Below are 26,592 nucleotides of genomic sequence, written 5' to 3' on the forward strand. Positions count from 1 at the left end.
TAGTGGGATTGCTGGATCATATGGTAATTCTATTTTTAATGTTTTAAGGAACCTCCATACTGTTCTCCATAGTGGCTGTATCTATTTACATTCCCACCAACAGTGAAGGAGGGTTCCCTTTTCTCCACACCCTCTCCAGCATTTGTTGTTTGTAGATTTTCTGATGATACCCATTCTAACTGGTGTGAGGTGATACCTCATTGTAGTTTTGATTTGCAGCTCTCTAATAACTAGTGATGTTGAGCAGGTTTTCATGTGCTTCTTGGCCATCTGTGTGTCTTCTTTGGAGAAATGTCTATTTAGGTCTTCTGCCCATTTTTGGATTGGGTTGTTTGTTTTTTTAATATTGAGCTGCATGAGCTGTTTATACATTTTGGAGATTAATCCTTTGTCCACTGATTCGTTTGCAAATATTTTCTCCCATTCTGAGGGTGGTCTTTTCGTCTTGTTGATGGTTTCCTTTGCTGTGCAAAAGCTTTGAAGTTTCATTAGGTCCCATTTTTGGTTTTATTTCCATTACTCTAGGAGGTGGATCAAAAAAGATCTTGCTGGGGCTTCCCTGGTGGCGCAGTGGTTGAGAGTTCACCTGCCGATGCAGGGTACGCGGGTTCGTGCCCCAGTCTGGGAAGATCCCACATGCCACGGAGCGGCTGGGCCCGTGACCCATGGCCACTGAGCCTGTGCATCCGGAGCCTGTGCTCCACAATGGGAGAGGCCACAGCAGTGAGAGTCCCGCATACCGCAGAAAAAAAAAAGAAAAGAAGAAAAAAAAGATCTTGCTGTGATTTATGTCAGAGAGTGTTCTCCCTATGTGTTCCTTTAAGAGTTTTATAGTGTCTAGTCTTACATTAAGGTCTCGAATCCATTTCGAGTTTATTTTTGTGTATGATGTTAGGGAGTGTTCTAATTTCATTCTTTTACATGTAGCTGTCCAGTTTTCCCAGCACCACTTATTGAAGAGACTGTCTTCTTTCCATTGTATATCCATGCCTCCTTTGTCATAGATTAGTTGACCATAGGTGCGTGGGTTTATCTGGGCTTTCTATCTTGTTCCATTGATCTATGTTTCTGTTTTTGTGCCAGTACCATATCGTCTTCATTACTGTAGCTTTGTAGTATAGTCTGAAGTTAGGGAGTCTGATTCCTCCAGCTCCGTATTTTTCCCTCAACACTGCTTTGGCTATTCGGGGTCTTTTGTGTCTCCATATAATTTTTTTTTTTTTTTGCGGTATACAGGTCTCTCACTGTTGTGGCCTCTCCCGTTGTGGAGCACAGGCTCCGGACGCGCAGGCTCAGTGGCCATGGCTAACGGGCCTAGCGGCTCCCCGGCATGTGGGATCTTCCCGGACTGGGGCACAAACCCGTGTCCCCTGCGTTGGCAGGCGGACTTTCAACCACTGCGCCACGAGAGAAGCCCTCCATACAAATTTTAAGATTTTTTGTTCTAGTTCCATAAAAAATTCCATTGGTAATTTGATAGGGATTGCATTGAATCTGTAGATTGCTTTGGGTAGTATAGTCATTTTCACAATATTGATTCTTCCAATCCAAAAACATGGTATATCTCTCCATCTGTTGGTATCATCTTTAATTTCTTTCATCAGTGTGTTATAGTTTTCTGCATACAGGTCTTTTGTCTCCCTAGGTAGGTTTATTCCTAGGTATTTTATTCTTTTTGTTGCAGTAGTAAATGGGAGTGTTTCCTTAATTTCCTTTTTCAGGTTTTTCATTGTTAGTGTATAGGAGTGCAAGAGATTACTCTGCATTAATTTTGTATCCTGCAACTTTACCAAATTCACTGATTAGCTCTAGTAGTTTTCTGGTGGCATCTTTAGGGTTCTCTATGTATAGTATCATGTCATCTCCAAACAGTGCCAGTTTTACTTCTTCTTTTCCAATTTGTATTCCTTTTATTTCTTTTTCTTCTCTGATTGCCATGGCTAGGACCTCCAAAACTATGTTGAATAATTGTGGTGAGAGTGGACATCCTTGTCTTGTTCCTGATCTTAGAGGAAATGTTTTCAGTTTTTCACCATTGAGAATGATGTTTGCTGTGGGTTTGATAAATATGGCCTTTATTATGTTGAGGTAGTTTCCCTCTATGCCCACTTTCTGGAGAGTTTTTATCATAAATAGGTGTTGAATTTTGTCAAAAGCCTTTTCTGCATCTATTGAGATGATCATATGGTTTTTATGCTTCAGTTTGTTAATATGGTGTATCACATTGATTGATTTGCGTATATTGAAGAATCCTTGCATCCCTGGGATAAATCCCACTTGATCATGGTGTATGATCCTTTTAATATGTTGTTGGATTGTGTTTGCTAGTATTTTGTTGAGGATTTTTACATCTATATTCATCAGTGATATTGGTCTGTAATTTTCTTTTTTTGTAGTATCTTTGTCTGGTTTTGGTATCAGGGTGATGGTGGCCTCATAGAATGAGTTTGGGAGTGTTCCTTCCTCTGCAATTTTTTGGAAGAGTTTGAGAAGGATGGGTATTAGCTCTTCGCTAAATGTTAGAATTCACCTGTGAAGCCATCTAGTCCTGGACTTTTTTTTGTTGGAAGATTTTTAATCACAGTTTCAATTTCATTACTTGTGATTGGTCTGTTCATATTTTCTATTTCTTCCTGGTTCAGTATTGGGAGGTTATACCTTTCTAAGAATTTGTCCATTTCTTCCAGGTTGTCCATTTTATTGGCATAGAGTTGCCTGTAGTAGTCTCTTAGGATGCTTTGTATTTCTTTTTTTTTTTTTTTTTTTTTTTTCGGTATGCGGGCCTCTCACTGTTGTGGCCTCCCCCGTTGCGGAGCACAGGCTCCGGACGCGCAGGCTCAGCGGCCATGGCTCACGGGCCCAGCCGCTCCGCGGCATATGGGATCCTCCCAGACCGGGGCACGAACCCATATCCCCTGCATCGGCAGGCGGACTCTCAACCACTTGCGCCACCAGGGAGGCCCAGGATGCTTTGTATTTCTGCGGTGTGTGTTGTAACTTCTCCTTTTTCATTTCTAATTTTATTGATTTCAGTCCTCTCCCTCTTTTTCTTGATGTGTCTGGCTAATGGTTTATCGATTTTATTTATCTTCTCAAAGAAGCAGCTTTTTGTTTTATTGATCTTTGCTACTGTTTTCTTTGTTTCTATTTCATTTATTTCTGCTCTGATCTTTAGGATTTCTTTCCTTCTGCTAACTTTGGGTTTTGTTTGTTCTTCTTTCTCTAGTTCCTTGAGGTGTAAGGTTAGATTGTTTACTTGAGATTTTTCTTGTTTCTTGAGGTAGGCTTGTGTAGCTATAAACTTCCCTCTTAGAACTGTTTTTGCTGCATCCCATAGGTTTTGGATCATCGTGTTTTCATTGTCATTTGTCTCTAGGTAGTTTTTGATTTCCTCTTTGATTTCTTCAGTGATCTCTTGGTTATTTCATAATGTATTGTTTAGCCTCCATGTGTTTGTGTTTTTTTACATTTTTTCCCCTGTAATTCATTTCTAATCTCATAGCATTGTGGTCAGAAAAGATGCTTGATATGATTTCAATTTCCTTAAATTTACTGAGGCTTGATTTGTGACCCAAGATGTGATCTATCCTGGAGAATGTTCCATGCACACTTGAGAAGAAAGTGTAATCTGCTGGTTTTGGATGGAATGTCCTATAAATATCAATTAAATCTATCTGGTCTATTGTGTCATTTAAAGCTTCTGTGTCCTTATTTAGTTTCAATTTGGATGATCTGTCCATTGGTGTAAGTGAGGTGTTAAAGTCCCCCATTATTATTGTGTTACTGTCGATTTCCTCTTTTATAGCTGTTAGCAGTTGCCTTATGTATTGAGGTGCTCCTATGTTGGGTGCATATATATTTATAATTGTTATATCTTCTTCTTGGATTGATCCCTTGATCATTATGTAGTGTCCTTGTCTCTTGTAACATTCATTATTTTAAAGCCTATTTTATCTGATATGAGTATTGCTACTCCAGCTTTCTTTTGACTTCCATTTGCATGGAATATTTTTTCCCATCCCCTCACTTTCAGTCTGTATGTGTGCCTAGGTCTGAAGTGGGTCTCTTGTAGACAATATATATATTGGTCTTGTTTTTTTTTTTTTTTTTTATAACTATATTTTTTTATTTTTTTTTAAATTTTATTTTACAAATTTAATCAGTTATACATATACATATGTTCCCATATCCCCTCCCTTTTGCGTCTCCCTCCCACCCTCCCTATCCCACCCCTCCAGGCGGTCACAAAGAACCGAGCTGATCTCCCTGTGCTATGCGGCTGCTTCCCACTAGCTATCTACCTTACGTTTGGTAGTGTATATATGTCCATGCCGCTCTTTCACTTTGTCACAGCTTACCCTTCCCCCTCCCCATATCCTCAAGTCCATGCTCTAGTAGGTCTGTGTCTTTATTCCTGTCTTACCCCTATGTTCTTGATGACATTTTTTTCTTAAATTCCATATATATGTGTCAGCATACAGTATTTGTCTTTCTCTTTCTGACTTACTTCACTCTGTATGACAGACTCTAGGTCCATCCACCTCATTACAAATAGCTCAATTTCATTTCTTTTTATGGCTGAGTAATATTCCATTGTATATATGTGCCACATCTTCTTTATCCATTCATCCGATGATGGACACTTAGGTTGTTTCCATCTCCGGGCTATTGTAAATAGGGCTGCTATGAACATTTTGGTACATGTCTCTTTTTGAATTATGGTTTTCTCAGGGTATATGCCCAGTAGTGGGATTGCTGGGTCATATGGTAGTTCTATTTGTAGTTTTTTAAGGAACCTCCATACCGTTCTCCATAGTGGCTGTACCAATTCACATTCCCACCAGCAGTGCAAGAGTGTTCCCTTTTTCCCACACCCTCTCCAGCATTTATTGTTTCTAGCTTTTTTGATGATGGCCATTCTGACTGGTGTGAGATGATATCTCATTGTAGTTTTGATTTGCATTTCTCTAATGAGTAAAGATGTTGAGCATCCTTTCATGTGTTTGTTGGCTGTCTGTATATCTTCTGTGGAGAAATGTCTATTTAGGTCTTCTGCCCATTTTTGGATTGGGTTGTTTGTTTTTTTGCTATTGAGCTGCATGAGCTGCTTATAAATTTTGGAGATTAATCCTTTGTCAGTTGCTTCATTTGCAAATATTTTCTCCCATTCTGAGGGTTGTCTTTTGGTCTTGTTTATGGTTTCCTTTGCTGTGCAAAAGCTTTGAAGTTTCATTAGGTCCCATGTGTTTATTTTTGTCTTTATTTCCATTTCTCTAGGAGGTGGGTCAAAAAGGATCTTGCTGTGATTTATGTCATAGAGTGTTCTGCCTATGGTTTCCTCTAGGAGTTTGATAGTGTCTGGCCTTACATTTAGGTCTTTAATCCATTTTGAGCTAATTTTTGTGTATGGTGTTAGGGAGTGATCTAATCTCATACTTTTACATGTCCCTATCCAGTTTTCCCAGCACCACTTATTGAAGAGACTGTCCTTTCTCCACTGTACATTCCTGCCTCCTTTATCAAAGATAAGGTAACCATATGTCCGTGGGTTTATCTCTGGGCTTTCTATCCTGTTCCATTGATCTATCTTTCTGTTTTTGTGCCAGTACCATACTGTCTTGATTACTGTAGCTTTGTAGTATAGTCTGAAGTCAGGGAGCCTGATTCCTCCAGCTCCGTTTTTCGTTCTCAAGATTGCTTTGGCTATTCGGGGTCTTTTGTGTTTCCATACAAATTGTGAAATTTTTTGTTCTAGTTCTGTGAAAAATGCCATTGGTAGTTTGATAGGTATTGCATTGAATCTGTAGATTGCTTTGGGTAGTAGAGTCATTTTCACAATGTTGATTCTTCCAATCCAAGAACATGGTACATCTCTCCATCTATTTGTATCATCTTTAATTTCTTTCATCAGTGTCTTATAATTTTCTGCATACAGGTCTTTTGTCTCCTTAGGTAGGTTTATTCCTAGATATTTTATTCTTTTTGTTGCAATGGTAAATGGGAGTGTTTCCTTGATTTCACTTTCAGATTTTTCATCATTAGTATATAGGAATGCCAGAGATTTCTGTGCATTAATTTTGTATCCTGCAACTTTACCAAATTCATTGATTAGCTCTAGTAGTTTTCTGGTAGCATCTTTAGGATTCTCTATGTATAGTATCATGTCATCTGCAAACAGTGACAGCTTTACTTCTTCTTTTCCAATTTGGATTCCTTTTATTTCCTTTTCTTCTCTGATTGCTGTGGCTAAAACTTCCAAAACTATGTTGAATAAGAGTGGTGAGAGTGGGCAACCTTGTCTTGTTCCTGATCTTAGTGGAAATGGTTTCAGTTTTTCACCATTGAGGATGATGCTGGCTGTGGGTTTGTCATATATGGCCTTTATTATGTTGAGGAAAGTTCCCTCTATGCCTACTTTCTGCAGGGTTTTTATCATAAATGGGTGTTGAATTTTGTCAAAAGCTTTCTCTGCATCTATTGAGATGATCATATGGTTTTTCTCCTTCAGTTTGTTAATATGGTGTATCACGTTGATTGATTTGCGTATATTGAAGAATCCTTGCATTCCTGGAATAAACCCCCCTTGATCATGGTGTATGATCCTTTTAATGTGCTGTTGGATTCTGTTTGCTAGTATTTTGTTGAGGATTTTTGCATCTATGTTCATCAGTGATATTGGCCTATAGTTTTCTTTCTTTGTGACATCCTTGTCTGGTTTTGGTATCAAGGTGATGGTGGCCTCGTAGAATGAGTTTGGGAGTGTTCCTCCCTCTGCTATATTTTGGAAGAGTTTGAGAAGGATAGGTGTTAGCTCTTCTCTAAATGCTTGATAGAATTCGCCTGTGAAGCCATCTGGTCCTGGGCTTTTGTTTGTTGGAAGATTTTTTATCACAGTTTCAATTTCAGTGCTTGTGATTGGTCTGTTCATATTTTCTATTTCTTCCTGATTCAGTCTTGGCAGGTTGTGCATTTCTAAGAATTTGTCCATTTCTTCCAGGTTGTCCATTTTATTGGCATAGAGTTGCTTATAGTAATCTCTCATGATCTTTTGTATTTCTGCAGTGTCAGTTGTTACTTCTCCTTTTTCATTTCTAATTCTACTGATTTGAGTCTTCTCCCTTTTTTTCTTGATGAGTCTGGCTAATGGTTTATCAATTTTGTTTACCTTCTCAAAGAACCAGCTTTTAGTTTTATTGATCTTTGCTATCGTTTCCTTCATTTCTTTTTCATTTATTTCTGATCTGATTTTTATGATTTCTTTCCTTCTGCTAACTTTGGGATGTTTTTGTTCTTCTTTCTCTAATTGCTTTAGGTGCAAGGTTATGTTGTTTATTCGAGATATTTCCTGTTTCTTAAGGTGGGATTGTATTGCCATAAACTTCCCTCTTAGAACTGCTTTTGCTGCATCCCATAGGTTTTGGGTCGTCGTGTCTCCATTGTCATTTGTTTCTAGGTATTTTTTAATTTCCTCTTTGATTTCTTCAGTGATCACTTCGTTATTAAGTAGTGTATTGTTTAGCCTCCATGTGTTTGTATGTTTTACAGCTCTTTTCCTGTAATTGATATCTAGTCTCATAGCATTGTGGTCGGAAAAGATACTTGATACAATTTCAATTTTCTTAAATTTACCAAGGCTTGATTTGTGACCCAAGATATGATCTATCCTGGAGAATGTTCCATGAGCATTTGAGAAAAATGTGTATTCTGTTGTTTTTGGATGGGATGTCCTATAAATATCAATTAAGTCCATCTTGTTTAATGTATCATTTAAAGCTTGTGTTTCCTTATTTATTTTCATTTTGGATGACCTGTCCATTGGTGAAAGTGGGGTGTTAAAGTCCCCTACTATGATTGTGTTACTGTCGATTTCTCCCTTTATGGCTGTTAATATTTCCCTTATGTATTGAGGTGCTCCTATGTTTGGTGCATAAATATTTACAATTGTTATATCTTCTTCTTGGATTGATCCCTTGATCATTATGTAGTGTCCTTCTTTGTCTCTTCTAGTAGTCTTTATTTTAAAGTCTATTTTGTCTGATATGAGAATTGCTACTCCAGCTTTCTTTTGGTTTCCATTTGCATGGAATATCTTTTTCCATCCCCTTACTTTCAGTCTGTATGTGTCTCTAGGTCTGAAGTGGGTCTCTTGTAGACAGCATATATATGGGTCTTGTTTTTGTATCCATTCAGCCAGTCTGTGTCTTTTGGTGGGAGCATTTAGTCCATTTACATTTAAGGTAATTATTGATATGTATGTTCCTATTCCCATTTTCTTAATTGTTTTGGGTTCGTTATTGTAGTTCTTTTCCTTCTGTTGTGTTTCTTGCCTAGAGAAGTTCCTTTAGCATTTGTTGTAAAGCTGGTTTGGTGGTGCTGAACTCTCTCAGCTTTTGCTTGTCTGTAAAGGTTTTAATTTCTCCATCAAATCTGAATGAGATCCTTGCTGGGTAGAGTAATCTTGGTTGCAGGTTTTTCTCCTTCATCACTTTAAGTATGTCCTGCCACTCCCTTCTGGCTTGTAGAGTTTCTGCTGAGAGATCAGCTGTTATCCTGATGGGGATTCCCTTGTGTGTTATTTGTTGTTTTTGCCTTGCTGCTTTTAATATGATTTCTTTGTGTTTAATTTTTGACAGTTTGATTAATATGTGTCTTGGTGTATTTCTCCTTGGGTTTATTCTGTATGGGACTCTCTGTGCCTCCTGGACTTGATTAACTATTTCCTTTCCCATATTAGGGAAGTTTTCAACTATAATCTCTTCAAATATTTTCTCAGTCCCTTTCTTTTTCTCTTCTTCTTCTGGAACCCCTATAATTCGAATGTTGGTGCGTTTAATGTTGTCCCAGAGGTCTCTGAGACTGTCCTCTGTTCTTTTCATTCTTTTTTCTTTATTTTGCTGTGCAGCTGTTATTTCCACTATTTTATCTTCCACCTCACTTATCCGTTCTTCTGCCTCAGTTATTCTGCTATTGATCCCATCTAGAGTATTTTTTATTTCATTTATTGTGTTTTTAATCGATGCTTGATTCGTCTTTAGTTCTTCTAGGTCCTTGTTAACTGTTTCTTGCATTTTGTCTATTCTATTTCCAAGATTTTGGATCATCTTTACCATCATTATTCTGAATTCTTTTTCAGATAGACTGCCTATTACCTCTTCATTTGTTAGGTCTGGTGGGTTTTTATCTTGCTCCTTCTCCTGCTGTGTGTTTTTCTGTCTTCTCATTTTGCTTATGTTACTGTGTTTGGGGTCTCCTTTTTGCAGGCTGCAGGTTCGTAGTTCCCGTTGTTTTTGGTGTCTGTCCCCAGTGGCTAAGGTTGGTTTAGTGGGTTGTGTAGGCTTCTTGGTGGAGGGGACTACTGCCTGTGTTCTGGTGGATGAGGCTGGATCTTGTCTTTCTGGTGGGCAGGTCCACGTCTGGTGGTGTGTTTTGGGGTGTTTGCGGACTTTTTATGATTTGAGGCAGCCTCTCTGCTAATGGGTGGCGTTGTGTTCCTGTCTTGCTAGTTGTTTGGCATAGGGTGTCCAGCACTGTAGCTTGCTGGTCGTTGAGTGAAGCTGGGTGCTGGTGTTGAGATGGAGATCTCTGGAAGATTTTCGCCGTTTGATATTATGTGGAGCTGGGAGGTCTCTTGTGGAGCAGTGTCCTGAAGTTCACTCTCCCACCTCAGAGGCACAGCACTGACTCCTGGCTCCTCAATTTGGGATGATTTGTTGTCTATTCATGTATTCCACAGATGCAGGGTACATCAAGTTGATTGTGGAGCTTTAATCCGCTGCTTCTGAGGCTGCTGGGAGAGGTTTCCCTTTCTCTTCTTTGTTCTCACAGCTCCTGGGTCTCAGCTTTGGATTTGGCCCCACCTCTGCGTGTAGGTCGCCGGAGGGCGTCTGTTCTTCGCTCAGACAGGACAGGGTTAAAGGAGCAGCCTCTTCGGGGACTCTGGCTCACTCAGGCCGGGCGGGAGGGAGGGGCACAGAGTGCGGGGCGAGCCTGCAGCGGCAGAGGTCGGCGTGACGTTGCACCAGCCCGAGGCGCGCCGTGCGTTCTCCCAGGGAAGCCGCCCCTGGATCCCGGGACCCCGGCAGTGGCAGGCTGCACAGGCTCCCGGAAGGGCGGTGTGGACAGTGACCTGCGCTCGCACACAGGCTTCTTGGCGGCGGCAGCAGCAGCCCCAGCGTCTCACGCCCGTCTCTGGGCTCCGCGCTTTCAGCCGCGACTCGCGCCCGTCTCTGGAGCTCCTTTACGCGGCGCTCTTAATCCCCTCTCCTCGCGCACCAGGAAACCAAGAGGGAAGAAAAAGTCTCCTGCCTCTTCGGCAGCTCCAGAGTTTTCCCGGACTCCCTCCTGGCTAGCTGTGGCACATTAGCCCCCTTCAGGCTGAGTTCTCGCCGCCAGCCCCAGTCCTCTCCCTGCGATCTGACCGAAGCCCGAGCCTCAGCTCCAGCGCCGCCCGCCCCGGCGGGGGAGCAGACAAGCCTCTCGGGCTGGTGAGTGCCGCTCGGCACCGCTCCTCTGTGCGGGAATCTCTCTGCTTTGCCCTACCCAGGTATGTGGGGAGTTTCTTGCCTTTTGGGAGGTCTGGGGTCTTCTGCCAGCGTTCAGTAGGTGTTCTGTAGGAGTTCTGGTCTTGTTTTTGTATCCATTCAGCAAGCCTGTGTCTTTTGGTTGAAGCATTTAATCCATTCACATTTAAGGTAATTATTGATATGTATATTCCTATGACCATTTTCTTAATTGTTTTGGGTTTGTTTTTGTAGGTTCTTTTTTTCTCTTGTGTTTCCCACTTAAAGAAGTTCCTTTAGCATTTGTTGTAGAGCTGGTTTGGTGGTGCTGAATTCTCTTAGCTTTTGCTTGTCTGTAAAGTTTTTCATTCCTCCGTTGAATCTGAATGAGATCCTTGCCCAGTAGAGTAATCTTGGTTGTAGGTTCTTCCCTTTCATCACTTTAAGTATATCATGCCACTCCCTTCTGGCTTGTAGAGTTTCTGCTGAGAAATCAGCTGTTAACCTTATGGGAGTTCCCTTGTATATTATTTGTCATTTTTCCCTTGCTGCTTTCAGTAATTTTTCTTTGTCTTTAATTTTTGCCAATATGATTACTATGTGTCTCGGCATGTTTCTCCTTGGGTTTATCATGTATGGGACTCTCTGCGCTTCCTGGACTTGGGTGGCTATTTCCTTTCCCATGTTAGGGAAGTTTTCTACTATAATCTCTTCAAATATTTTCTCTGGTCCTTTCTCTCTCTCTTCTCCTTCTGGGACCCCTATAATGCAAATGTTGTTGCATTTAATGTTGTCCCAGAGGTCTCTTAGGCTGTCTTCATTTCTTTTCATTCTTTTTTCTTTATTCTGTCCTGCAGCAGTGAATTCCACCATTCTGTCTTCCAGGTCACTTATCCGTTCTTCTGCCTCAGTTATTCTGCTGTTGATTCCTTCTAGTGTAGTTTTCATTTCAGTTATTGTATTGTTCATCTCTGTTTGTTTGTTCTTTAATTCTTCTAGGTCTTTGTTAACATTTCTTGCATCTTCTCAATCTTTGCCTCCATTCTTTTTCCGAGGTCCTGGATCATCTTCACTATCATTATTCTGAATTCTTTTTCTGGAAGGTTGCCTATCTCCACTTCATTTAGTTGTTTTTCTGGGGTTTTATCTTGTTCCTTCATCTGGTACATAGCCCTCTGCCTTTTCATCTTGTCTATCTTTCTGTGAATGTCGGTTTTGCTCCACAGGCTGCAGGACTGTAGTTCTTCTTGCTTCTGCTCTCTGCCCTCTGGTTGTTGAGGCTACCTAAGAGGCTTGTACAAGTTTCCTGGTGGGAGGGACTGGTGGTTGGTAGAGCTGACTGTTGCTCTGGTGGGCAGAGCTCAGTAAAACTTTAATCCGCTTGGCTGCTGATGGGTGGTGCTGGGTTCCCTCCCTGTTGGTTGTTTGGCCTGAGGCAACCCAACACTGGAGCCTACCTAGGCTCTTTGGTGGGGCAAATGGCAGACTCTGGGAGGGCTCATGCCAAGAAGTACTTCCCAGAACTTCTGCTGCCAGTGTCGTTGTCCCCACGGTGAGCCACAGCCACCCCCCACCTCTGCAAGAGACCCTCCAACACTAGCAGGTAGGTCTGATTCTGTCTCCCCTGGGGTCACTGCTCCTTCCCCTGGGTCCCGATGTGCACAGTACTTTGTGTGTGCCCTCCAAGAGTGGAGTCTCTGTTTCCCCCAGTCCTGTTGAAGTCCTTCAATCAAATACCAGTAGCTTTCAAAGTCTGATTCTCTAAGAATTCCTCTTCCCGTTGCCGGACCCCCAGGTTGGGAAGCCTGACGTAGGGCTCAGAACCTTCACTCCAGTGGGTGGACTTATGTGGTATGAGTGTTCTCCAGTCTGTGAGTCACCCACCCAGCAGTTATGGGATTTGATTTTACTGTGATTGCACCCCTCCTACCATCTCATTTTGTCTTCTCCTTCGTCTTTGGATGTGAGGTATCTTTTTTGGTGAGTTCCAGTGTCTTCCTGTTGATGATTGTCCAGCAGCTAGTTGTGATTCTGGTGTTCTCACAAGAGGGAGTCTGAAATACTATTCTGTTAGCTACTAAGATATTAGTAAATGTCAAACTTCCATTTTTTATCTTTGAAGTTTGCGCGCAAAGTTTTATTTCACTTTCATTGTCTAAGGTCTGAATCCTCTTAGTGTCCACAAAATGCCACATTGGACAATTACAATATTGGAATTATTTCTGTAGGATATTTGGAAATGTTACAGTCATGCTTTAACTCATATCATACATTTATTCAGTCTTCTTATTTATAGGCTAAGTCATTGTTTTTCAAATTATGTCATAACTTTAGTCTCTGTAACCTCCTTTAATCGGGAATGGTTCCTCAGTGTTTTCTTGTCTTCCATTACCTTGCTGCTATTTTGTAGAATGTCCCTCAATTTGAGTGTTTGGAGTTTATCTGGTATTTGTCATAATTAGAGTCAGGTTATTCATATTTGGCAGGAATACCCGGCAAGTGAAGTGTGTTGTTTTCAATGTTATATAGGAGGCATATGATGTTGATTATCCCATTACTAGTGATATTAACTTGGATCATTTGATTAAGGTGGTGTCTCCCAGTTTTTTCCCCAGTAAAGGAACTATTTTTCCCTTCAGTTAGTTTCTTTTGAGGAGATGCTTAGGGCTATGTAAATATCCTCTGAACACTGAGTTTTTACCCCTTAGCTCTAGTGCTCATTGATGATTTTTGCCTGAATCACATATTATGATGATGGTTGCCAAATGGCAATTTTCTAACTTTATCATCCCTTCAAGCCGGCTCCTATGTCCCCGTCATTCTTTGAGAACTCTCTTACTTCCTGGTTCACCAAGGTGTTCCAGGCTCATCTGGACTTTCCCTGGCTCAGTGTTTGACTGAACCATTTTGCTGAGAAGCTCTGGTTCTTTTTAGGAGGGAATGATTTTTAGAAACCAAGATCTGGGTGGTGCATGTCCTAACTGCTACTGAACTTCTCAGTGGCAGAACTACGAAACATGTATCTTTGTCTTTTTTTTTTTTTTTTTTTTTTTGCGTTACGCGGGCCTCTCACTGCTGTGGCCTCTCCCGTTGCGGAGCACAGGCTCCGGACGCACAGGCCCAGTGGCCATGGCTCACGGGGCCAGCTGCTCCGCGGCATGTGGGATCCTCCCGGACCAGAGCACGAACCCACGTCCCCTGCATCGGCAGGCGGACGCTCAACCACTGCGCCACCAGAGAAGCCCCATCTTTGTCTTTATATCTATAGATAGATCTAATATCTACATAGATAGATAGAAAGAAAATGCCATGTGTAGAACCTTCATTTTTAGCTTAGTGATTAGATACAAAACACAAAAATTGTTAAACTAGATCAGTTAAATTTTATACACTAAATGTAAGAATTCCAACAATCAGGTCATGAATATATGATCATAAGATTATATTTCAGTCTGCAGTTTAAGACATTTGGTCCCCAAACCCAACCTTGTATGCCATTTGATAATTCATTTGTCAAAAAAAATCACCCTTTCTATTACATAATTTAAAGTGAATTGATTAACAGGTATGAGTTAATAAATGACGAAAATGTTGAAAAATTGTTATAGCTAATAATCGTGACATAAAATAAGGTATTATTTTCTTATTTCTCACACAGAAAGCAGAAATAAAATCTTTATCAATATTCTTAAAGGGGGAGTAGGAAGAATTATTAATGACTGTACACATTTAGTGAATCAAAAAAATGTGGAATATAGGGAATTCCCTGACGGTCCAGTGGTTAGGGCTCCGAGCTTCCACTGCAGGGAGCACATGTTTAATCCCTGTTCCAAAACTAAGATCCCTGCAAGCCCCTCCGCATGGCCAAAAAAAAAAAAAAAAAAAAAAGGAACATCTTTAGTTAGAGGAAAAGGTCCTAATTCCTTATCCCAATGTGCAAGACCTTTTGTAATCTCACACACACACACACACACACACACACACACACACACACACACACACATATACATGCCTCTCCAGTCTCATCTCGCACCCCCTCCCTCTAGTCATTGTGTGATCTGGGCACGTTTGTTCATCTTATACTTCCCTGTGCACTGGTGTGGTTGGCATGCCCTTCCCTTTCACTAATCTGCCTGGAAAAATCTGGTCCATCTCTCAGGTTCAGGTCACATATCACCTGCTCTATAGAACCTTCCAGGCAGAATTAGTTAATTCTTCCTCTGTTCTCCTAGAAGCTCATATATTCTCTTCCAGTTGCTTCTCTCTCTATTCCTTACTAGATGTATCTTCCTTATATTCCCAACACAACACACTGTTAGGCTTTCAGGATAAATATTTGATGCCTGCATAATGATCTGATTGGTTCTGAGAGTTTCAACTTGATTACTATTATTATTTTTGTGGCTGCGCTGTGTAGCGTGCAGGATGGTTGTTCCCCGACCAGGGATAGGACCCAGTGTCCCCTGCAGTGGAAGCGGGAGTCCTAACCACTGGACAGCCAGGGAATTCCTTGAACTTGATTATTTTTTAAATGTTTTAGATCACAACATCTCAAACTTTTTTTTTTTTTTTTTTTTTTTTTTTTTTTTTGCGGTATGCGGGCCTCTCACTGCTGTGGCCTCCCCCGTTGCGGAGCACAGGCTCCGGACGCGCAGGCTCCGGACGCGCAGGCTCAGCGGCCATGGCTCACGGGCCCAGCCGCTCCGCGGCATATGGGATCCTCCCAGACCGGGGCACGAACCCGTATCCCCTGCATCGGCAGGCGGACTCTCAACCACTTGCGCCACCAGGGAGGCCCACATCTCAAACTTTTAAAGTGACTTAATAATTAAGGAACCTTAAAAAGGTTTATTTGGCAAGCACTTTTGAGATGGACATATGAGCCCTTCTGCAGAGTTATCCTAACACCTGACCATTAGTCACTGACAGGTGTCCCACAGGGGCTTTCAGGTGGCCTGGGGATGGGGTGCTTTAGACCATTTTTCTCCTAACGCCCTGGAGCTCTCTCTTGCACGGCTGTACCAGGGCCCACGCCACCACTACCATCTTGGACCCAAAATGTTCCTCTGATCCCCGAGTCCCCTTGCCATTCTGCCCTGCCTACCCTGCGGCAGCCATTCAGCCTCCTAGGCACCACTCAGGCCTCTCGTTTGTCCAGCCTCCCCTAGGGGACTAGAGGCTCTGAGCGACAGCCAGCATCCCTTGTGCCATGACCATTATAACACCGAGGAAGTGATAACATCCCAGGGGGCCGTGCTGCTCGGTACGAGGCCACCCGGGCTGCCCTCAGCTCTTTTCTGAAAGCTCTCCCCTTCTAATCCTTATGCCGACTTTGATGTTTATTTTCTCTTTTAAGACTTCATTGAAGTAAACATTCTAAGAAATGCAGAATTAAAAGAACATCTTTCTGCTGAGCCTATGTGTAGTTGATGGGGGAAAAAAATAAAGGTGGAGAGAGGTGAGACTAGAGCTGGGCATTTGGTTGGGTGGAAAGGAACCGAGGGGCCAACAGACCCACCCGACAGGAGCATGTGGATGGAGACACCGAGACTGGTGAGGTCTGACCAGTGGGAGCCCTTGGACAGAGCGCTGAGGGGGTGAGCAGGGAGGCTCAGGGTGCTAACAACCAAGACGAAAACAAAGGAAGAGACTGGATCTACCCAGTTAGAATCCACAAAGTTCCCTTGGCAAGTCCCTTCATCAGGAAATACTGCCTTTTGAATGTCACCAGTACCATTAGGTGCATCTTCTGAATTGACTTTTTCACCGTCTGGCTGCACTAGAACATCGTCTGCTCATTTGCTCCAGTAGGAAAAGGGTCGCCTGTAGATGACTGATGTAAGTGACAGTCTAGTATAGCCTGCCTAAAAGTGCAATAAACATAAGTGAGGTTTGAAGTATCTTTAATTCTTTAAAAATCATCCCATCTTTGGAAATCTAGCAACAGGCTTGGTGTAATTTAAATTGAATTTTTTTGATAGACAAAGGAAGTTGTCATAAGTAGAATATGATTTATCAGATGCTGGCAGTTCCCCAAGAAACCTACTTTAGAAGTATTTACTCTAAAAGAATAGGCTTGACCTCAGTACTTATAATTTGGTAAATGTTTGTTGGCAAATTCGGTTTAACACTGGGGCTGCTTTAAGTCAATGAACACGTCGTTCAATAGTAGAAATGTTTGCTTTATGGTTAGTATTGCAAAGTGTATATCTCTGTTTTTTCTTTCTAGATAACAATGGGAAAAGTGCTGTTAAAAAGCTGAAGAATAGTTTGCCACTTAGAAAAGAACTAGATCGTTTAAAAGATGAACTGTCCCATCAATTGCAGCTCTCGGATATCAGGTAATGAAGAAGAGAAAACCTAATTTAGAGATTAAAATAAACATGCTTTACCTATTGGTAAAGGTTTGTTTCTAACAGTTAAATAGTTGCATCTTTAATTATTCTGTTAACTAAATATTCTTTTGTTATCTTTTTATGAAAGTAATCAAATATTTATGTAGGAAAACTAATATGAATTTCTTGTTTAAAATAGTGAAGTAAAGTTTAGATACTGACATTTTTAGCATAATAGTTTTTTTACACAATGAATTTGTAATAAAAATATCCTTTTCCATATGCCCACAATGTATAAAAAATATTTCCCCCTCATATACGATTGGTATTCCAGTTTAAAAAGATAAAGGGAAGTTGTGACAAAGCGAGAGAGAGGCATGGACGTATATACACTACCAAACGTAAGGTAGATAGCTAGTGGGAAGCAGCCGCATAGCACAGGGAGATCAGCTCAGTGCTTTGTGACCACCTGGAGGGGTGGGATAGGGAGGGTGAGATGGAGAGAGACGCAAGAGGGAAGGGATATGGGAATAGATGTATATGTATAACTGATTCACTTTGTTATAAAGCAGAAACTAATACACCATTGTGAAGCAATTATACTCCAATAAAGTTGTAAAAAAAAAAAGATAAAGGGAGAGAAAAATAAATGTTGTATTCTTTGGTTCTATGTTATATAGCATGACTTTTGTTCTAATTGATGTATAATTGACATATAACATTATATTAGTTCCAAGTGTTTTACATAATAATTCATTATTTGTATACATTGCAAAGTGATCACAATAATTCTAGTTAACATCTATTGCCATAAATGGTTACAAATTTTTCTTTCTTGTGATGAGAACTTTTAAGATCTACTCTTTTAGCAACTTTCAAAAATGTAATACAGTATTACTAACTATTGTCACCGTATAACATGACTTTTTAAATAAGTTTTTATAAACTTAGGAATCATAGTTATATAAAGATACATGCTGAAGTTTATTATAAAAATAGATTTAACAGCTGTTACAACCCTAAGGAGGGGGTGGTGTGATTCAGTCATGGGACTCTGCATTACAAGAACTCTGAGATATTGTCATCTGGCCTGGAGTTTAAACTTCTATTACTCTTTGCTGTAGCCTGTTTTGTTGTTTTCAGCCATCATTATCAGGACTTTTTACTTGTATTGAACCAAATGACCATTTGGGTACCATAACAGCACCTTTTTCCTGGGCTTGCAGAATAGTACTTATATGTTCTGTTTTGTGTATTCAAATCATAGTTGTCTAAGATAATTGAAATTTCAAAGGAAAGTGTTTACTCTTGGACTGTGTGGAATGTTTGGGTTTGTGCTGATAGCTGCTGTCTTTTCATCACATCCAAGCTTTGATTAGAGGGTGCCCTTCCAATTCCATAATCTAGTAACATAGACTTTACCAACTAAAAACAAAATAATAAGATCCTTGGGCTTCCCTGGTGATGGAGTTGTTAAGAATCTGCCTGCCAATGCAGGGCACACAGGTTCAAGCCCTGGTGCGGGAAGATCCCACATGCCACAGGGCAACTAAGCCCGTACGCCACAACTACTGAGCCTGTGCTCTAGAGCTCATGAGCCACAACTAGTGAGCCCACATGCCACAACTACTGAAGCTCGTGCACCTAGAGCCCGTACTCTGCAACAAGAGAAGCCACCACAATGAGAAGCCCATGCGCCGCAACGAAGAGTAGCCCCCGCTCACTGCAACTAGAGGAAGCCTGCATGCAGCAACGAAAACCCAACGCAGCCAAAAATAAATAAATAAAATAAATAAATTAATTAAAAAAAATCCTCTTTAAAGGGTTATAAAAAATAAATTAATATGCATGAAAATAACTTTTTCTAAATAAATTTTTAAAAATCTGAGAAAGCAGACTGGGATCAGAAAAATGAAAGGGTTTCGTAAACATAAAGAGTAATAAAACACGGACTTCCCTGGTGGCGCAGTGGTTAAGAATCCACCTGCCAATGCAGGGGACATGGATTCAAGCCCTGGTCCAGGAAGATTCCACGTGCCGCGGAGCCACTAATCCCGTGTGCCACAACTACTGAGCCTGCGCTCTAGAGCCTGTGTGCTACACAGCAAGAGAAGCCACCACAATGAAGAAACCCACACACCACAAAGAAGAGTAGCCCCTGATTGCCGCAACTAGAGAAAGCCCGCGAGCGGCAACGCAGACCCAACTCAGCCAAAAATAAATAAATAAAATTTAAAAAGAGTAATAAAACATTATTTTACAATATAGTGGAGAAATTTCTCAGCTTTAATTCTTACTATGGTAAATATCAATAACTATAACCCATTTAAAGAAAAGCTCTTCGAGGTTCTCAGTTTTTAGGAGTGCAAAGTGGTCCCGAGACCAAAACATTTGAGGACCGTGGGCGTGAGTGTCTCAGCTTACTGAGAAATTAACCAAGTCTCCAACAAAAGGAAGCATTGTGACTGATGACATTGTGTGTTAAAGGAATGATTTTGAAAGCGGATTTCACTTTATCAGAAATGACGTTCATCAGAATTGGTATTAGGATGAAGAAGGAACCTAAGTTTTCTGAAAGCCTGTTGAGCGCCTTCCTCCTTCACATGTTCATCCCCTATGATTTACACTACCTGTGCTGTAAGAAGTGTCCCCACTGGGCAAGCATGAAGAGAAACCTTAGGAAGACTAGAGGCAGTTTGTTGAAGGTCACAGAGCTAGTAAATCACAGAATTAGAATTCGAAGGTTGGTTTTCTGATACCACTTAATGCTCTTTACACAATACACAGAAGTGCCTCTGTGACATCATTGAATATCAAGTTCCATTTTGTCACTGAGATGTAATAATGTTCATCTATAAAATGAGCAGATTACACGATGTCGTAAAAATCATTTTCTCTAGAATATGATAAAAAAATTCTGATAAACCAAACTGGAATTCCTAGTTGGAACTTAAATCTAAGACAACATCATCGTCATTAAACAATGTAAAGAAGAAAAAGATCTTTGTCACAGTTTTCCCCATTTCATCCTCTTATTTTAAGAGAAACAACACAGTGTATTTGCGTGTTTTAAGTCTTTGGATAGCTGAATATAGTGCTAAGATTTTTACCCTCTGGTAAACGATTCATTTCCCATTTGGCTGCTTCTTGAAAAATGAGTTAGTTTGGAAACATGTTGTGTGTCTCCTTGAGAAAGCAACTCCTTGGCTTTCACGGGAGTCAAGCCACGGGGCGAGTGTGTGCCTCCCTCTGGGGGGGAGACGGGTGTTAATGGGCCGTGTGCTCTGTTGGACCAGGTGGCAGAGGAGCTGGGGCATCGCCCACTGCTGCAGCCAGCTGCACAGTTTAGGCCGCTTAGCCCAGCAGAACTTGGAAAGCCTTAAAAATGCAAAAGGTAAACAATTTCCATTCACTTCCGAACTCCATATCCCTTAACGGCTATACACATCTGTAAATTCTAGAGGAAAGCTAAGTGTTAAAAGTCTTTGTATACTAGGGGCTTCCCTGGTGGCGCAGTGGTTGAGAGTCAGCCTGCCGAGGCAGGGGACACGGGTTCGTGCCCTGGTCCGGGAAGATCCCACATGCCGCGGAACGCTAGGCATGTGAGCTATGGCCGCAGAGCCTGTGCGTCCGGAAACTGTGCTCCGCAGCAGGAGAGGCCACAACAGTGAGAGGCTGCGTACCGCAAAAAAAAAAAAAGTCTTTGTATTGATAGATGTGACTTTATATCAGCTGAATTTTAAAATCTGTTCCTTTGACTTAAACAGTGACATAAAATTAGGCTTTAAACTTCTACCGAATTTAATCCTGAGTTGATACGTGACGTTTACATAATTATTTGCACAGTGCTGAAAGAAGGAAGCCTCTCTGAACAGTGACCAAAGGTTTGTGTTTTACCATCAGGATGTACAATAATATTTACAGACCTGTCCGGGATGAGTGCAGTGGGCCATGTGATGCTGGGAACAATGGATGTCCATCATCACTGGACAAAAGTAAGAAAAAGCTTAAAAGCAAAAATAATCTCAAATTTGTTATCGACATACTTTTGTTTCAAACTATGCTAATATATCAGTAAACTGAAAGAAATTTGAATCATCTGTTTGCAGATCAGATGCGTAATATTTTGTAGTTTAAATTCTTAGAGGACTGATTTTTAAGTCCGTTTTTATTTGGAAATGTTATAGTCTTTTCTGAAGCATAGCCTAAAGGCCTTCATTCTGTTGTTTTGTTTGTTTTGTTTTTAGCAGATTTACTGTGGTATAATTGACTTACAATAAACTGTACATATTTAGTGGGTATAATTTGATGAGATGTGACATATGTAAATACCCGTGAAACCATTACCATAATCAGGATAGTGAACACATCCATCACCCACAAAAGAATGCTCACATCCCTTGTAAACCGTCTCTTCCATCCGCCACCCACTACCCAAGCAACCACTGGTCTGCTTTCTGTCACTATAGATTAGTGTATATTTCTAGAGTTTTGTATAAGTGGAATCAGAGTATGTTGGGGTTAGGATCTGATTTCTTTCATTTGGCATAATTTGAGATTCATCCATGCTATTGTGTGTATTTATTCCTTTTTATTTCCACGTAGTATTCCATCATATGGATATACCAGTTTGTTTATCCATCACTTATTGATGGATGTTGGGTTGTGTCAGCTTTTGACTACTAGAAATAAAGCTGCTATGAATATTTATCTACAAAGTTTATATGGACATATATTTCCTTTTCCCTTGGGTAAATACCTAAAAGTGGAATGGCCAGATATGTTAGGGTATTTTAACTTTTTGAGAAACTGCCAACACTTGCTATGGTCCTCTTTTTAATTTTAGCCACTCTAAGAGGTGTGTGGTTCTATCTCATTGTGGGTTTAATTTGCATTTCTCTAATGACGGACGAATGGTGGTGAGCATCTTTTCATGTGCTCTTTTGCCATCCATATATCTTCTTTGGTGAAATATCTGTTCAAATCAAATATCTGGTAGAAAATATTTGCAAACCACCTATCTGACAAAGTCTTTGTATCTAAATATATAAAGAACTCTTAAAGCTCAACAGTAAAAAAATAAACAATGAATTAGGAAATGCATAAAATACACGAACAGATAGGTCACAGAAGAAGACATATAGGTGACAAATAAGCACATGAAAAGCCATAGGGAAATGCAAATTGAAACTGCAGTGATGGGGGCTTCCCTGGTGGCGCAGTGGTTGAGAGTCTGCCTGCCGATGCAGGGGAAACGGGTTCGCGCCCCAGTCTGGGAGGATCCCACATGCCGCGGAGCGGCTGGGCCCGTGAGCCATGGCCGCTGGGCCTGCGCGTCCGGAGCCTGTGCTCCGCAACGGGAGAGGCCACAACAGTGAGAGGCCCGTGTACCGCAAAAAAACAAAAACAAAAACAAAAAACTGCAGTGATGGACTTCCCTGGTGGCGCAGTGGTTAAGAATCTGCCTGCCAATGCAGGGGACAGAAGTTCGAGCCCTGGTCTGGGAAGATCCCACATGCTGCAGAGCAACTAAGCCCGTGCACCACAACTACTGAGCCTGCTCTCTAGAGCCCGTGAGCCACAACTACTGAAGCCCACGCACCTAGAGCCCGTGCTCCGCAACAAGAGAAGCCACTGCAATGAGAAGCCCGCACACTGCAACGAAGAGTAGCCCCTGCTCGCCACAACTAGAGAAAGCCTGCACTCAAAGCTTTCAGGGATCTTAGTTCTCCGACCAGGGATTAAACCTGTGCCCTTAGCAGTGAAAGCACAGAATCTTAACCACTGGACCACCAGTGAATTCCCACTATTTTTAGTTTTTTAAGGAACTTCCATATTGTTTTCATAGTGACTGTACCAATTTCCATTCCCACCAACAGTATAGGAGGGTTCCCTTTTCTCCACACCCTCTCCAGCTTTTTTTCTTTTTAATTTATTTTTGGCTGCATTTGGTATTTGTTGCTGCGTGCAGGCTTTCTCTCTAGTTGTGGTGAGTGAAGGTTACTCTTTGTTGAGGTGCGTGGGCTTCTCAGACCGGTGGCTTCTCTTGTTGTGGAGCATGGGCTCTAGGGCATACAGGCTTCAGTAGTTATGGTGCACGGGCTCAGTAATTGTGGCGCATGGGCTTATTTGCTCCATGGCACGTGGGATCTTGTCTCCTGCATTGGCAGGTGGATTCTAAACCACTGCACCACGAGGGAAGTCCCTCCAGCATTTATTATTTGTAGACTTTTTTTTTTTTTGTACGCGGGCCTGTCACTGTTGTGGCCCCTCCCGTTGCGGAGCACAGGCTCCGGACGCGCACGCTCAGCAGCCATGGCTCAAGGGCCCAGCTGCTCCGCGGCATGTGGGACCTTCCCAAACCGGGACATGAATCCATGTCCCCTGCATCGGCAGGCGGACTCTCAACCACTGCGCCACCAGGGAAGCCCTATTTGTAGACTTTTTGATGATGGTCATTCTGGCCAGTGTGAGGTGGTACCTCATTGTAGTTTTTGTTTTTGTTTTTGTTTTTGTGTTACGCGGGCCTCTCACTGTTGTGGCCTTTCCCATTGTGGAGCACAGGCTCTGGACGCGCAGGCTCAGTGGCCATGGCTCACGGGTCCAGCCACTCCGCAGCATGTGGGATTCTCCCCGACCAGGGCACGAACCCGTGTCCCCTGCATCGGCAGGCAGACGCTCAACCACTGCGCCACCAGGGAAGCCCTCATTGTAGTTTTGATTTGCATTTCTCTAATAATTAGTGATGCATCTAACCTTCTCTAAATCCTCTTTATCTTTTCATATTGGTTATGTTCGACGTCCTTGGAAACCTTTGCTTTACCCTCCAATCGCTTCACCCTGATGTGGCACTTAGTACACTGAATTCTGACTCTTGTTTTGCTTCCCTGCACCCTGACCATAAGCCCCTGGGAGACAGGGACACAAATTCTTATAATCTGTATACTCCAAGGGCCCAGTTTAGTGTTTAAGTACATGGTAGGTGCTTCATAATAGAATTTAGTTGAATTAAGGGAAATTCTGAGGAAATAGATTTGCAATTGAAATATGTAGACTTTATTTATAAAACCCTTCTTTATTATACCATTTAATCATTCTAACCTAATTTGAGATTCTTACCTGAATTATTAAATATTAGGACTTATTTTTATTTGGAACATATTTCTTTTCTTCTGCAATCTCTTCAATTCCTAGCTGAAAGTTCCTAAGATTTAGGGTGGTTTGTTTTGAATATTAATATTTCCAGCATTCCATAGCTTTTTTCTTATTGCTTACTTGAATTTTCCTTCTAGGAAAATAATTTTCTTGTTAGAATTCCTCAATACCATTTATTGGAGTCCTAAACTTGGACTATTAAAGTACCATAAAACTAAATATTTCTTCCTTTTTTTTAAAAAAATACTGTAGCATTTTGAAAGATTACCGAGTTATTTTGACCTGCAGAGGAGGCTGATGCTTCTGGAGGACCAAATAAGCTATCTTCTAGGTGGCAGCCAAGTTGTTTATATCGAAGAATTACAGCCAGTGTTGACACTTGAAGAATATTACTCTCTTCTTGATGTGTTCTATAATAGACTCTTGAAAAGTCGAATACCTTTTCACCCTCGAAGTTTGCGTGGTTTGCAAATGATCCTTAACAGGCAAGTATCTAAAACAATTACTTTTATTCATTCACTCAGATGGGCTGTGTGTGTCCATGCATGAAATTTTTTGTATTTCCATGTGTGATTCTTAGGAATTAAAGAAAGGAACCTCACCACCTCTGTTGGCAACACTCTTTTACACATGAGAAAAGCCAACATGAGAGGATTGAAAGATTGAATCTCTAGAACATTCTGTAAATATATTGCCACTTACAGGGCAAATCAGTCCTATGGAAAACTTTATAGGATTATACTAATGTGAAATCAACAGTGTGCATATCAGGCACCGTGCTTAGTACTTAAATGCATTATCTCTTTAGCTCTCACAACCTCACCATGGAGTGGGTTACTACCCCCATCTTACAGATGAGGAAAGTCGCAGGGCCAGGAGGGTGTGGTCATCCTGATAGTGTGTCTCTTTGGGGACAGCAAAACTTCAAATCAGTTCTGCTATACAGGAAGTCCACTACATATGAACCTTCAAGTTGCAAACTTTCAAAGATGCAAACGTGCGTTCACATGTCCAATCTCATAAGTTAGTTCATGTGTCTGCTGTACATTGTCACATGCGTGCATCCTCTACAAGTGGTTGTGCTTTTGTGTACTTCACTGTACAGTACTGTAGAGAGTACAGTAGTACAGTATCTTTATTTCAAGTGTTTGTTTTTTATGTATTCTTTGTGTGAAAAGTATTATAAACCTACTACAGTACAGTGCTATATAGCCAATTGTGTTAGTTGGGTACCTAGGCTAACTTGTTGGACTTACGAACAAATAATTGGACTTAGGAACGCACTCTCGGAAAGGAACTCATTCATATGTAGGGGACTTACTGTACCTTTAAGGTAGATTTTCTTGATGAGTTCCTTTTCCATTAATCAGACCAAGAAAGTCATTTCTTTGGGGGTGGAGAGGTCACTGATTTTTCCTTTTACGTATGCTTTGTTACAGTGACAGATATGCTCCAAGTTTGCATGAACTTTTTAACATTTTAACATTCCAACCCTCTGCGATCCAGCAAACCTCCAGTGGTTTATTCTCACCAAAGCCCAACAGGCAAGAGAGAACATGAAAAGAAAAGAAGAGTGAGTGCTCTTAGCCCTCTTCCTGTCTTACCATTCCGTCTAATCGTTAAAAATATTCAGGTAGTCAGAACTCATAAGTAGGGGAAATTAAAACTGTATTGAACTTAGGCAAGCGACTGTATTAAACTGTATATCACTTAGGAGTAACATATTTATTTATTCCCCCGGGTTGTGCCAGGGATTGGATGTGGCTGTTTTCTCAGTATAATAACCTCAGTTGCATTCCCACCATGTACCTCAATTTGAGAAGCAGGGCTTGCTAATATAAAAGTCAACTCAGGAGCAGAATGAAAGATAAGGGTATCAGAAAGAAACTGTGCAGGTGGAAAAGGGTGGCAACAAGGGGGGAAAACTCAGTTACTACTTGATTAATTGGAATCGTCACTGTTTAAAATTTTGAAATCTGCTGATAGAAAACAAGCCTCGTCTGCACTGTCATTAAACTGAGAACAAATCTTAAAGTGAAAAAGGGTTTTGGCTCATAAGCAGTGCTGTCTCTATGCCATTTGTATCTTTGAAGGAATCCTGTTATAGACAGTAGTTTTGTAGGCAGTGAGATAGTGTTGATGATGTTTCATGGATCTACTATGAAGAAAGGGAGAGTATTGTATTCAAAACAGGGTGGTTTTCCTAAAGATGTGGCCTAAGGAGGTTTGGCTAGCAGGGATTCATTCATTCACGCAGCCATCATTTGCTGTGACCGTTGTGGATCAGAAGCTGTGCAAGGCGCCACTGGTAGAAAGATGAAGGCCTGCTGCCCAGGCTCGCAGGAGACGCAGGTGCCCTCGGTGTCAGGGGTGGTGGACGGAGAGGCGTCATGCGTGAGAGGAGCCAAGGCTGATGCTCTGGGAAGGGAACAGGAAGCAGAGGCTGTGGCCAGGAGGCCGAGGCTGATGTGTCTGGGGCGGAGGGTAAGGAGGGTGGGGGCAGGAGCCTGGTGGGTGGAGGACTGGGGTGATTGTCCGAGTGTGCTGCTGGGGCCCCCCGCTGGCTACTTAGTTCTCTGGCCTCACTGCCCGTTCTCTCCTCG

General features: G+C 41.5%; 1 protein-coding gene across 1 annotated transcript in view; it reads left to right on the forward strand.

Moving 5' to 3' along the window:
• Nucleotides 1–25,695, forward strand: part of LOC132497938 (T-cell activation inhibitor, mitochondrial-like) — a 37,902-nt gene extending 12,207 nt beyond the window's left edge. Inside the window, 7 exon segments of the mRNA XM_060111470.1 lie at nt 8,437–8,447; nt 16,729–16,840; nt 20,131–20,228; nt 20,738–20,829; nt 24,242–24,474; nt 25,429–25,462; nt 25,465–25,695. Coding sequence (XP_059967453.1) covers nt 8,437–8,447; nt 16,729–16,840; nt 20,131–20,228; nt 20,738–20,829; nt 24,242–24,474; nt 25,429–25,462; nt 25,465–25,566 — 682 coding nt within the window. The 3' untranslated portion in view covers nt 25,567–25,695.
• Nucleotides 25,696–26,592: the final 897 nt, after the last annotated feature.

Source organism: Mesoplodon densirostris, chromosome 10 (assembly GCF_025265405.1).
Source record: "Mesoplodon densirostris isolate mMesDen1 chromosome 10, mMesDen1 primary haplotype, whole genome shotgun sequence".
Taxonomy (NCBI): domain Eukaryota; kingdom Metazoa; phylum Chordata; class Mammalia; order Artiodactyla; family Ziphiidae; genus Mesoplodon; species Mesoplodon densirostris.